Source organism: Microcaecilia unicolor, chromosome 3, assembly GCF_901765095.1.
Source record: "Microcaecilia unicolor chromosome 3, aMicUni1.1, whole genome shotgun sequence".
NCBI lineage: Eukaryota > Metazoa > Chordata > Amphibia > Gymnophiona > Siphonopidae > Microcaecilia > Microcaecilia unicolor.
This window is the reverse complement of record NC_044033.1, coordinates 388,253,946-388,268,325: the sequence shown is the minus strand read 5'-3', so window position 1 is coordinate 388,268,325 and position 14,380 is coordinate 388,253,946. Positions and strand designations below refer to the sequence as shown.

Below are 14,380 nucleotides of genomic sequence, written 5' to 3'. Positions count from 1 at the left end.
GGAAGACCCAGCCACGACCCATTTTTAAGGCCCTGGCGGAGGGAAGGAGGTTGTCACTCAGAATTGTACGGTACATGGCCCCATCCATTCTCCCATTGATGCGGTGAAGTAGTCCTGTGCCCTTAGCAGAGAAACACCCCCAAAACATAACATTTCCACCTCCATGCTTTCTTTGGGTCATAGTGTTCTTTGGGTGTTCTTTGGGTCATAGGCAGCATTTCTCTTCCTCCAAACACGGCGAGTTGAGTTCATGCCAAAGAGCTCAATTTTTGTCTCATCTGACCACAGCACCTTCTCCCAATCACTCTCGGCATCATCCAGGTGTTCACTGGCAAACTTCAGATGGGCCGTCACATGTGCCTTCCGGAGCAGGGGGACCTTGCGGGCACTGCAGGATTGCAATCCGTTATGTCGTAATGTGTTACCAATGGTTTTCATGGTGACAGTGGTCCCAGCTGCCTTGAGATCATTGACAAGTTCCCCCCTTGTAGTTGTAGGCTGATTTCTAACCTTCCTCATGATCAAGGATACCCCACGAGGTGAGATTTTGCGTGGAGCCCCAGATCTTTGTCGATTGACAGTCATTTTGTACTTCTTCCATTTTCTTACTATGGCACCAACAGTTGTCTCCTTCTCGCCCAGCGTCTTACTGATGGTTTTGTAGCCCATTCCAGCCTTGTGCAGGTGTATGATCTTGTCCCTGACATCCTTAGACAGCTCCTTGCTCTTGGCCATTTTGTAGAGGTTAGAGTCTGACTGATTCACTGAGTCTGTGGACAGGTGTCTTTCATACAGGTGACCATTGCCGACAGCTGTCTGTCATGCAGGTAACGAGTTGATTTGGAGCATCTACCTGGTCTGTAGGGGCCAGATCTCTTACTGGTTGGTGGGGGATCAAATACTTATTTCCCTCTGCAGAATGCAAATAAATTCATATACTTTCCACAATGTGATTTTCCGGATTTAATTTGTGATGTGCTATCTCTCACTGTTACCAATAACCTACCCTTCAATTATGGGCTGCTCATGTCTTTGTCAGTGGGCAAACTTACAAAATCAGCAAGGGATCAAATACTTATTTCCCCCACTGTAACTCCAGTATTGAAAACTAAACATTGGTTACCTACTGGATTTTGTATAGAACCAAATTTTATAAATGGTGCTGAAAGATCAGCACCCAAATAAATAGCGTTTAGCACTATTCCATAAATGGTGCTCAAAGTTAGGTGCCGTTTATAGAGTAGCACTTAGCACTGGATTCCGTAACTACTTTTAAGCGTGAGCATTAAAAAAAAAATTTTTATTTTTTTTATTTGTTGCATTTGTATCCCACATTTTCCCACCTATTTGCAGGCTCAATGTGGCTTACATAGTACCGTAAAGGCATTCGCCAATCCGGTAGAAACAGTTACAATGTGATATTGTGGTCGGGTAGGGTACACGTTACAGGTACAATGGGGTCGAAAAGAGAGGAAAGGTTGTAAAGTGTCCGCTTCAAGTTTTGGTTTTGCTGGTGTAAATTCTCATGCCTAAATTAGGCGTGAATCTCCCTTATTCTATAACAGCGTGCATAAATTATGGGAATGCCCTGGATCCACCCATGACCCTCCTATAGCCACTCCCCTTTTTAGAACCGCATGTAAAATTTACACGCAAATCCGGGCATGTAAATATGCATGTGTAAATTTCAATCAATGCCAATTAGCATTGATAATTGATTGTAGGGCCCAATTAACAGCACTAATTGGCTCATTATTCAATTAAACTGAGCACACACCCAAATTTGCGTGCACAATTTAAAACACCATTTAAATAATTTGGGAGATAGTGTACAAAATGTTGACACTAGTCCACAAAATGCATTTCTCAGGACTACTTTTCCTATCACACTCAGGTGAATTTTCGAAAGAGAAGGGCACCCATCTTCTGACAAAAATTGGGAGATGGGTGTCCTTCTCACAGGGTTGTCCAAATCGGTATAATCAAAAGCCGATTTTGGATGCCCTCAACTGCTTTCCGTCACAGGGACGACCAAAGTTCAAGGGGGCGTGTCAGCAGTGTAGCGAAGGCGGGACTGGGGCGTGCTTAGGAGATGGGTGTCCTCGGCCGATAATGGAAAAAAGAAGGGCGTTCCTGAAGAACACTTAGGTGACTTTACTTGGTCCATTTTTTTTCATGACCAAGCATCAAAAAGGTGCCTGAATTGACCAGATGACCACTGGAGGGAATCGGGGATGTTACACTTGTGGTGGTAAATGTGAGCCCTTCAAAACCCACCAGAAATCCACTGTACCCACATCTAGGTGCCCCCTTCACCCCTTAGGGCTATGGTAGTGGTGTACAGTTGTGGGGAGTGTGTTTTGGTGGGGCTTAGCACCCAAGGTATGGGAGCTATGCACCTGGGAGCAATTTGTGAAGTCCACTGCAGTGCCCCCTAGGATGCCCGGTTGATGTCCTGGCATGTGAGGGGGACCAGTGCACTACGAATGCTGGCTCCTCCCATGACCAAATGGCTTGGATTTGGTCGTTTTTGAGATGGGCGTCCTCGGTTTCTATTATCGCCGAAAACCGGGGACAACCATCTCAAAAATGACCTAAGGACGACCATCTCTAAGGTCGACCTAAATTTCATGATTTGGGCATCTCCGACCGTATTATCGAAACGAAAGATGGACGCCCATCTTGTTTCGATAATACGGGTTGCCTCACCCTTTTACGGGGCCGTCCTGCGAGAATGCCCTCATGAAAACTTGGGCGCCCCGTTCGATTATGCCCCTCCACATAATTCCATACTCTGTTTCATATACCTTCTGTTCCACTCAACAAAACCTTTTGGTTATACCATCATGTTTTGTTTTATACACTTTTCAGAATTCTGTGTTTAGTGCTACAGGTCCCACAGTATGGAACAGTTTCCCATTCTACCTGCATCTGGATACATCTCATCAAAGGTTTTAAAATCTCTCTCAAACCTATTTCAAAAGGTTTTTCATTGCTAATTCTTCTCAGCATCATGAGAGTGTGGTTGCAGGCATACATGGAGTTAGGAAACACAGCAACAGAATGATTTATATGCCTTCCTATTGGGATTGTAGTTCAATATTGTTGATTTTTTAATTTTTATATTTATTATGTTATTGTACACTACTTTGATGGTTTGTCCTCTAGGGTGAGAGAAAGTACCTGTATATAATGTGTACAGTGCTGTGTACGTTCACAGCCGTTGCCTTGATTTTCTCTCCTCTCATGCCATCCTCAATCTGCTACAATCCGGCTTTCACCCTCTACACTCGACAGAAACGGCACTATCTAAAGTCTGCAATGACCTGTTCCTTGCCAAATCCAAAGGTCACTACTCCATCCTCATCCTCCTTGACCTATCCGCCGCTTTTGACACTGTCAATCACAATTTACTTCTTGCCACACTGTCCTCATTTGGGTTCCAGGACTCTGTCCTCTCCTGGTTCTCCTCTTATCTCTCCCACCGTACCTTCAGAGTACACTCTCATGGTTCTTCCTCCACCCCCATCCCGCTCTCTGTTGGAGTTCCTCAGGGATATGTCCTTGGACCTCTTCTTTTTTCAGTCTACACCTCTTCCCTGGGCTCCCTGATCTCATCTCATGGTTTCCAATATCACCTTTATGCTGACGACACCCAGCTTTATCTCTCCACACCAGACATCACTGCCGAAACCCAGGCCAAAGTATCGGCTTGCTTATCCGACATTGCTGCCTGGATGTCCAACCGCCACTTGAAACTGAACATGGGCAAGACCGAGCTTATTGTCTTCCCACCCAAGCCCACTTCCCCTCTCCCTCCACTCTCTATCTCAGTTGATAACACCCCCATCATCCCCGTCTCATCTACCCGCAACCTCGGAGTCATATTTGACTCCTCACTCTCCTTCTCTGCGCATATCCAGCAGATAACCAAGACCTGTCGCTTCTTCCTCTATAACATTAGCAAAATTTGCCCTTTCCTCTCTGAGCACACCACCCGAACTCTCGTCCACTCTCTCATTACCTCTCGCCTTGACTACTGCAACCTACTCCTCACTGGCCTCCCACTTAGCCATCTATCCCCCCTTCAGTCCGTTCAGAACTCTGCTGCACGTCTTATCTTCCGCCTGGACCGATATACTCATATCACCCCTCTCCTCAAGTCACTTCACTGACTTCCGATCAGGTACCGCATACAGTTTAAGCTTCTCCTATTAACCTACAAATGCACTCGATCTGCAGCCCCTCCTTACCTCTCTACCCTCATCTCCCCTTACATTCCTACCCGTAACCTCTGCTCTCAAGACAAATCCCTCCTTTCAGTACCCTTCTCCACCACTGTCAACTCCAGGCTCCGCCCTTTCTGCCTCACCTCACCCCATGCTTGGAATAAACTCCCTAAGCCCATACGCCAGGCCCCCTCCCTGCCCATCTTCAAATCCTTGCTCAAAGCCCACCTCTTCAATGTCGCCTTCGGCACCTAACCACTACACCTCTATTCAGGAAATCTTGACTGCCCCAACTTGACATTTCGTCCTTTAGATTGTAAGCTCCTTCGAGCAGGGACTGTCCTTCTTTGTTAAACTGTACAGCGCTGCGTAACCCTAGTAGCGCTCTAGAAATGTTAAGTAGTAGTAGAGTAGTAGTACGTCTAGTAGCAGTACAGAAATAATAGTAGTAGTAGTAGTAATAAGATTGTAAGCTCTTTGAGCAGGGACTGTCTTTCTTCTATGTTTGTGCAGCGCTGCGTAAGCCTTGTAGCGCTATAGAAATGCTAAATAGTAGTAGTAGTAGTAGTAGTAGTAGTAGGTATATCAAATAAAATTGAATGTGAACTGGAATTATTAAATGTCAGTCATCTGGCTATTATTAATGTTTCTGAGACACAGAAAAAGATTGACGAGTTATGCAAGCCAGTGGCTTAGGTAGGTGGGTTTGGGGGTCATGCCTGTACAGATGCGCATATGCAATCCGCTTTCTGCTCCCCCACAGTGTCACAACCTGGCTATGCTTCTGATGCTGGTCCTTTCTATACAAGGTCATTTCATGGTACCGAATTCCTTAATGGTAGGTAGCATGGGTTGAAGCCATAACAGACCACAGGCTTGGGCCCTCGTAAATGGTGTCCTGTCAGCTTTCCTAGATATCTAAGAATATACTGGGACAGAATGAAGGTCCATCAAGTCCAGTATCCTGTTTCTAACAGTGGCCAATCCAGGTCTTTGACCTCATGTGCAAGATCTCAAAAGAGTAAAACAGTTTTTAAGCTGCTTATCCTAGAAATATATATTTTTAGTAGCATATATTTTTTAGTATCCTAGAAATAAGCAGTGGATTTTCTCCAAGTTCATCTTAATAATGGCTTATGCACTTTTCTTTTAGAAATGATCCAAACCTTTTTAAAACCCTGCTAAGCTAACTGCTTTTACCACATTCTCTGGCAATGAATTCCAGAGTTTAATTACACATTGAGAGAGGAAATATTTTCTCAGATTTGTTTTAAATTTATTTTATTTATTCATGACTTGATTGATATATCGCTTTAACTGACAGACAGATCAAAGCGGTTTACAAACAAAATAAAAAGTAAAGAAAAGAAGTACAATATTCAATATTCAATAGGATAGTAAAACATACATACAATAATACTGCACAGTTAAAATAACATCTGATAAGCAAAAACTTCATTGGCTACCGGTACAATACAGGGCTAAATTTAAAACTCTATGTCTGATCTTCAGGGTCCTTAAAGGAAATGGCCCTGAGTACTTGAAGAATAGGATGACCCTCTCTACAAACCTCCAAGCACACAAGGAGTATCACTAACCATACCCTCTCCAAAAAGGACATTACATGATGTGATACCTGCAAGCGAGCCTTCTCCGGAGTAGCCCCTATACTCTGGAATGCACTCCCTGAAAGTCTCCGCTTAACACAAGACTATCTCTACTTCAGGAAACAGGTGAAAGCTTGGCTCTTCAACCAGGCCTTTAATGGAAGAAGTAACTTTCTTAGACTCACACACACACACACACACACACACACACACACACACACACACACACACACACACACACAAGAAGTGACATAGGCTGCACATACTGCAGGAGGACATGTTTATCCATTCCTACCCTAGCTGAGATAACATTTTAATCATCTCTCTGAACTCATGTGCAACTTTTTTTAAATTAGTCACCTTATTTTCTAACTCCCCTTACTCTCTTACCTATCTGTATATTCCATCTTTGCTTATACCGTACGCTGTCTTTTAAAACGTTCTATTACGCATTGTGTTGACATTGTAAGTAGTGTACTATGCCATGCTTTGTATTGTTATTTGAATATTTTACCTGATGTAATTGTCTATTACTTAAGTTTGATTTATTATTACTATACACTGCCTTGAATACATTCTTCCAAAATGGCAGTAAATAAATCCTGATAAATAAATAAAATCGAACATTCATACATACTATTACTTACTTCTTAGTAGCTTCATTGCATGCCCCCTAACCCTAGTATTGTTGGAAACAGTAAACAAGTGATTCACGTCTACCCATTGCACTTCACTCAGTATTTTATAAACCTCTATCATATCTCCCCTCAGTCATCTCTTCTTCAAGCTAAAGAGTCCTAGCCACTTTAATCTTTCCTCATAGGGAAGCCATCCAGTCCCATTTATCATTTTTGTCATCCTTCTCTGCACCTTTTCTAATTCCACTATATCTTTTTTGAGATGCGGTGACCAGAATTGAACACAATATTCGAGGTGCAGTTGCATAATGGAGTGATACAAGGCATTATAACATCCTCATTTTTGTTTTCCATTCCTTTCCTAATAATATCTAACATTCTATTTACTAGGACTAGGGGGCATGCGATGAAGCTACAATGTAGTAAATTTAAAACGAATTGGAGAAACGTTTTCTTCACTCAACATGTAATTAAACTCTGGAATTTGTTGCCAGAGAATGTGGTAAAGGAGGTTAGCTTAGCAGAGTTTAAAAAAAGGTTTGGCCGGCTTCCTAAAGGAAAAGTCCATAGACCATTATTAAATGGACTTGGGGAAAATCCACTATATCTGGGATAAGCAGTATAAAATGTTTTGTACTTTTTTAGAATCTTGCCAGGTATTTGTGACCTGGATTGGCCACTGTTGGAAACAGGATGCTGGGCTTGATAGACCTTTGGTCTTTCCCAGTATGGCAATACTAATGTACTTAGTAGTATTTAACACTTTGCACTATTTTTATTTAATACTATCAAACTTAAGTAATTGGTACCATCTTTAAGAAACATATCCAAGTGCTTCTATTTGCTTTACTGTTTAATAAAATATTTAACATATTTTCTTGTCAAATTCCTTGGTTGTGTGGAGTTTATTTGGGAACCCTGTTTGAAATCGCGACACTCCTATTTATTTACTTATTGTAATTACCCACTCCACCACTAGGGGGTTTACAATACCCTGCATCTGAGTAGGGTTATCTTTCTCTCCAGAAGACAAGCACTGACTATTGTAAACTTTCTGGTGGTGGACTGTGGACAGCCCACATAAATGAAAAAAAAAAAAAAGTAACCCCCAAGGGTTACACTGTAACTAGTGGGTGGGTTCAGTTCTTTGCAGTTATAAAACGTAATGAAATAGCCTCCTATATGGCATATGTTTGTAACAGGTGTTGCTGGCCGATTGCAGCAGAGGGATGTGGAAAGAGTTAAATCTGTTGGCATTGGAAGCTGCCATTTAGAGTTTCTCTTTTCTTCTGCTGTCTAAGTTGGCCTCCTTTGCTTTCATACCAGATTTGCCTGCAGACTGGCATCCCCAGATAACTCTTTATGCATGGGAAGCAGGCTGAAACACTGGCTTTTCTTCGGTCTTGCAACTGTCTGGGGACAGGATGGAGGGAGAGCTTCAGACGGTTAAGGAACAAGCAAGAATAAGAGGGACTTGATTAGCATACCTACCTCCCCCACTCCTCTACCCCGCCCCCATCCCAGGGGAAGTCGGTCTCTCAGCCCAGCCTGAATGAACCTTTCTTACTTCTTCATTCATGCCACTTTCCTTTGCCCCCTCCCTTCCAGTGCCGCCTTGGGAAACGATACAGAGCGAGCTGAACGAGACAGTGGGAAAGAAACGAGCTTCACAAAACCTAGACTGAGGCTGGTTCAGCAGCTGCAGCGGAATCAGCAATGTATGGTAAGAGAGCAGAGCATGAAAACCTTCCTTTCAGAGAACGCCTTTTAGGAATATGGCATCTTACTACATCGATGATAGACCCGGGGTTTTGACATTACAGCAATCCCTCTAAAACAACAGGAAAGGCAAAACCGTATACAGACAGGCAGTCAGGGAGGGATGTATAGATGATACAGCTTTCCTAGAACCGGGTTTGCCTCAGCTTTTTTTTTTTTTTTTTATATATATATATTTATGAATGCTCACTAGTGGAAAAGAAAATGCATGTGCGTTCAGTTCCTTATGAGTCAAAACTGCGTGGATAGAGCTGAGAAGCCCCTACACGTCAGTACTAATAGCATTAAGCATGCATTGTAGCTGATGTTATTAATTTATCGTGGTGTTAGTGATCAATGCAATAGAAGGTTTGGCGAGATTCATCCAGGCATACTTTTAGGTCTTACTCTAAAAATACGGTCGACGCGATGTGATCTCTGTTATTTACTGCATTTTAAGACGGTTTCCCTGTATTTATTGATCATTCTTTGTTGTGATCTGCATTGAATAAATGGGTGGGAGGAAGGGTGAATTTGTGGAATATAAAGTAGATAAATCACGCTGCTGTTCTGTATGAGGCTGAGACAGAGACTAATGTAGCTGGAAGTCCGGATGATTGATCAGATTTCTTTATGAATGAAGCCTTGGCTGTTTGGGAATGAAAAGTAACTTTCTTCTTCTCTGATCGACATTAAAGCTAAATGCAGTCCCTTTGAATAACATATTATTGTACTTCGTTTGTATGGTGCCATGACTTTATAAGTGACACCAGGTGACAGAGGTGATAGAATATCCGGGTAGAGTGACAGATCAGTAGCATAGTGGATCACCCAGCCATCCAAAGGTACTGACCTTGAAAGCAAGAGTGGAGCAAGGTATTATAGGTCTGGATGATTATAGATCACAAGTAAGAAAGTAAGAAGGGAGGGGGAGAGGGAGGGGGGAAGTGGCATTAAATTGAGGTGTGTATTTTCAAGGAAAGGCACCTTTAACCAGAATGGTTCAAAAAGGTGGTATGGAGCACACACAGAGTATGTGTGTGTGTGTGGGGGGGGGGGGGGGGGGGGGGAGGGGGTAATGGAATACCTGACTGACTAGTAATAAGGTAATAATCCTATTGTAGGTAGGTAATATACTGCTGAATTAAATCAGTTTGGAGAGGTTATATTGTGATATTAAAGTGGAATGATCAGCATGTCTGAAGTAAACATTTGAGGTCCTTTCAAAAGTACAATTTGCTGGTTTGTGGCAACCAGAAATAAACAGTGCATTACATCATTTTAGAATTCTGTTCACCTGAGTAATAATAAATGTTTTAAATATGTATTACCATATTCAAAGTTGCAGGGGACTGTAATATGCTAACATCAGCATGCAAAATATGATAATCTTTAAATCACTTTTTTTGCATTCCTGCATTGATATTATGTGATTATCTCAGTCATAAGTACTTAAGTGTTTCCATACTGGGACAGACCGAAGGTCCATCAAGCCCAGTGTCCTGTTTCCAACAGTGGCCAATCCAGGCCACAAGTACCTGGTAAGATCCCAAAACAGTACACTACATTTTATGCTGCTTATCCTAGAAATAAGAAGGATTTTCCCAAGGTCCATTATAATAATAGCTTATGGGTTTTTCTTTTAGGAAGATATCCAAACCTTTTTTAAACCCCGCTAAGCCAACTACTTTTAACACATTCTTTGGCAACGAATTCCAGAGTTTAATTACATATTGAGTAAAGAAATATTTTGTCTGATTTGTTTTAAATTTACTACTTTGTAGCTTCATTGTGTGCACCCTAGTCCTAGTATTTTTGGAAAAAGTAAACAAGTGGTTCTCGTCTACCCATTCCATTCCACTCATTATTTTATATATCTCTATCATATCTCCCCTCAGCCATCTCTTCTCCAAGCTGAAGCGCCCTAGCCGCTGTAGCCTTTCCTCATAGGGAGGTCGTCCCATCCCCTTTATCATCTTCGTCGCCCTTCTCTGTACCTTTTCTAATACCACTGTATCTTTTTTGAGATGTGGTGACCAGAATTGCATACAGTATTCAAGGTGCCACAAAGGCATTTTAACATCCTCATTTTTATTTTCCATTCCTTTCCTAATAATACCAAACATTCTATTTGCTTTCTTTGCCGCCACAGCATACTAAGCAGAGGGTTTGAAAGTTTCTTTAATGATGACTCTAGATCCTCTTCCTGGTCGGTGACTCCTAATGCGTAACCTTACATCACATAGCAATAGTTCAGGTTCCTCTTTCCCACATGCATCACTTTGCACTTGCTCACATTAAACATCTGCCATTTGGATGCCCAGTCTCTCAGTCTCATAAGGTTGTCTTGCAATTTTTCACAATCCTCTTGCAAATTAACAACTTTGAATAACTGTGGGGCTCATTTTCAAAAGAGAAAAACATCCAAAAAGTGACATCAGTCTACATTTGGACATTTATCTTACAAAAACGTCCAAATCAGTATTTTCGTAACCTCTTTTTAGATGTTTTTCTCTGAAGTCCATCAGAAGGACGTCTAAATCTCAAGGGGGCGTGCCAGGGGCGTGTTCAAGGTGCGACGTGAGCGTTCCTAAGACTTAGACATTTTTCAGCCATAATGGAACAAAAAAAATGTCCAAGACTAAAACTTAGATGTTTTGAGCTAGACGTGTTTTTATTACGAATAAGGCACAAAAAGGTGCCCCAAATGACCAGATGATCACTGGAGAAAATTAGGGATGACCTCTCCTCACTCCCCCAGTGGTCACTAACCCCCTCCCACCCCCAAAGTTGTGATTAAGACCATTACTTGCCAGCCTCTATGCCAGCATCAGATGTCATAGTCAGGTCCATTACAGCAGCCTGCAGGTCCCTGGAGTAGTTTAGTAGTAGGTGCAGTGCACTTCAGACAGGTGGACCCAGGCTTCTACCTCCCCCTACCTGTTACACTTGTGGAGGAAACTGTGAGCCCTCCAAAACTTACCAGAAACCCACTGTACCCACATATAGGTGCCCCCTTCACCGTAAGGGCTATGATAGTGGTATACAGTTAGGGGTAGTGGGTTTGGGGTGGGTTTTGGGGGGCTCAGCATACAAGGACACTATGGTCAGATGTGTACCTGAGAGCAGTTTATGAAGTCCACTGCCCTATTGCTGTCCTGGGATGTCAGGGGGACCAGTCTACTAAAAATGCTGGCTCCTCCTATGTCCCAATAGCTTGACTTTGGACGTTTTGCATTTGGAGGTTTTTTTTCGAAAATGCCTCCCCCCCCCCCAAAAAAGACATCCAAATCACAAAATGTCCAAAAAACAAAATGTCCATAGTATTTTCGAAAACAAAAGATAGATGTTTATCTTTTTCAGAAATGACTTTCTTTCCTGTTCAGAATTTGTGTGAAACGTCCAAATTCTGATTTAGACGTTCTATCAAAAATGCCCCTCTTTGTGTCATCGGCAAATTTAATTACCTCACTAGTTATTCCCATATCTAAATCATTTATAAATATGTTAAAGAGCAGCGGTCCCAGTACAGTCTCCTGCGGAACACCACTATCTACCCTTCTGTATTGAGATTACTGATCATTTGACCTTATTCTCTGTTTTCTATCCTTTAACCAGTGTTTAATCTACAGTAGAACACTACCTCTTATCCCATGACTTTCCAGTTTCTTCTGGAGTCTTTCATGAGGTGCTTTGTCAAATGCCTTTTGAAAATCCAGATACACAATATCGACCGGCTCACCTTTATCCACATGTTTGTTTGTTCACCCCTTCAATGCTGGCTTTGTCTCATTAATCCATGCTTTTGAATATGCTCTGTAATTTTGCTCTTTATAATAGTCTGTACCATTTTGCCCAGCACCGACGTCAGGCCCACCGATCTGTAATTTCATGGATCAACCCTGGAACCCCTTTTAAAAATCTGCACTACATTAACCACCCTTCAATCTTCCAGTTCCATGCTTGATTTTAAAGATAAATTACATATTACTAACAATAGTTCTAGAAGTTCATTTTCAATTCTTTCAATAATCTGGGATGTAAACCATCCGGTTCTTGTGATTTGCTGCTCTTCAGTTTGTCAAATTGCCTCATTGTATCTGCCACTTTTACAGAGATTTGATTCAGTTTTTCTGACTTGTTAGCATTGAATACCATTTCTGGCACCATTATCTCTCCCACATCTTCCTCAGTGAAGACCGAAGCAAAGAATTAATTTAATCTCTCTGAAAAATGGATCTGTGTGCGCTCAAAACACGTGCCTACTCTACCGCAGGCCATTTTCAGCACACCTTAGTAAAAGGACCCCTCTGGCTCTTATAATGGGTGTGGGTCATGCATTTGATATACCAACATTCTGTAGTACAACCAAAGTGGTTTGCAGATTACATACAGGTACTTTCTCTGTCCCTAGTGAGCTCACAATCTAAGTTTTGCATAGCAATGAAATGAAAAAATACAAACAAAATAACCTCCCCCCCCCCCAACAAATCCCTAGTCTTATCCTAAAATATCTCAAAGCATAATGGAGGCATCTGTTCATTCACCCTACAGTAGTGTACATTGTGCTCCAGTACTAAAATTGCAAAATAAACATTCTACCTGCAGCCATCCATGTAAAGACTCGGATCAGATATGCCCAGATACAGGTCATTATTTTCAGTCATACAGGACTAGATTCTATATATGGCGCCTGAAAAATTGTCGCTGAAAAAAACGCCTTCCATGCATATTCTACAAAGTACACGTACATTTCCACGCAGATTATAGAATACGCTGAGCGTCCATCCGCGCAACTAAATTTAGTCCTGGGTAGTTACGCCAAGTAAAACTTGGTTTAAATGCTGATGCCTAAATTAAGTGCAGACTGGGTGTATTCTATAACAAACATGCATAGATTTAAGAAATTCCAGTGACTCGCCCATTCCACGCCCATGGCTATGCCCCCTTTTCAACTATGCGACTGAGAATTTACGCACATCACGTCACAGAATATGCTTACACAGTTGTGCGTGTAGATTCTAATGAATACTAATTAGTGTCAATAATTGCTTGTTAAGTAGCAATTATCGGCGCTGATTGGTTTGTTAAGTAATTAAATTGCATGTGTAAATCCAGAATGCGACCAAATTTGCCCGGGCAATTTAAGTCATGTTATATAGAATCTAGGGGACCGAGCGGCTAAAACCTATTAAGATGTTTATTTTGGAAATACCATTCATGTTTTATACATGCATAAACTGGAACTTAGATGTTTGTATTGCAAGGATATACACATGTAAAAATATGCAAATGGCAAGGGGACATGGTCTGGGCATGTTTTGGAAAGGACTAGGGAGCCCTGAAAAAAATTACCCAGTCAATATTCAGCTCATGGTGGTCGGCATTTCTTAAAAATGCTGACTGCTACAGGCAAATTTAGCCCAGGATATTCAATGCTGAGCCCTGGATATTCAGGCACTGGAATGGAAAACAAAAATGAGCATGTTATAATGTGTTTGTATGGCCTCATGGTGCGATCACACCATGAATTCTGTGTGCAATTCTTGTTGGATTATTTGTAGTAAATAATTAGCAGATTTTAGTACACACAGCTTCAGCTTTAGAAATGTTAATTTCTTTCTTCATCTCTCTCTCATTCACCCCTGAATAATTCACTGCTGAGTCACTTTAAAGTTGAAGTAACAAAACATCTGTTTACTCACAGTTTGTAGTTAGATTATAATCAGACAGGCTTATATATACATATTACTATACATTTGTATTATCAGCTCCTTCCATGTGCTTAGATGGTAATGGATGCTCACACCACCATAGATCCTCTCAGGTTAGGAGAGATCATGAGCTCCATGTGCTCCATGTGCTGCATGTGCTGTGTCTAAACCCCTACAGGAAGTTGCATAGCTGTGTGACCTCTCTAAGTAATTCACATCAGAGGTCACAGAGTAATAGCAGAGAAATAATAGGTGACAGGCAATGCATGTAAAATACAATTACATTCCAACAAACCCCTTCTCATGCATTACTGTCATGCAATTATTTATTCATACAAAGTCCAAGCTTTATACGCAGATTCACAAAATGTTCTCTGGGTAACGGTTTGGTCATGATGTCAGCTGTCATCTCACTGGTGTGACAATAGTGTAGA

General features: G+C 41.7%; 1 protein-coding gene across 2 annotated transcripts in view; it reads left to right on the top strand.

Moving 5' to 3' along the window:
• Positions 1–8,025: 8,025 nt before the first annotated feature.
• The window catches only part of EFR3B (EFR3 homolog B), a 295,910-nt gene continuing 289,555 nt past the window's right edge, over positions 8,026–14,380 (top strand). The window contains exon 1 of one of the 2 annotated variants that reach the window (XM_030198680.1): positions 8,026–8,197. In XM_030198680.1, coding sequence (XP_030054540.1) covers positions 8,027–8,197 — 171 coding nt within the window. In that variant the 5' untranslated portion in view covers position 8,026. The remainder of the gene's footprint in view (positions 8,198–14,380) is intronic. The other variant, XM_030198681.1, reaches the window with a different exon arrangement.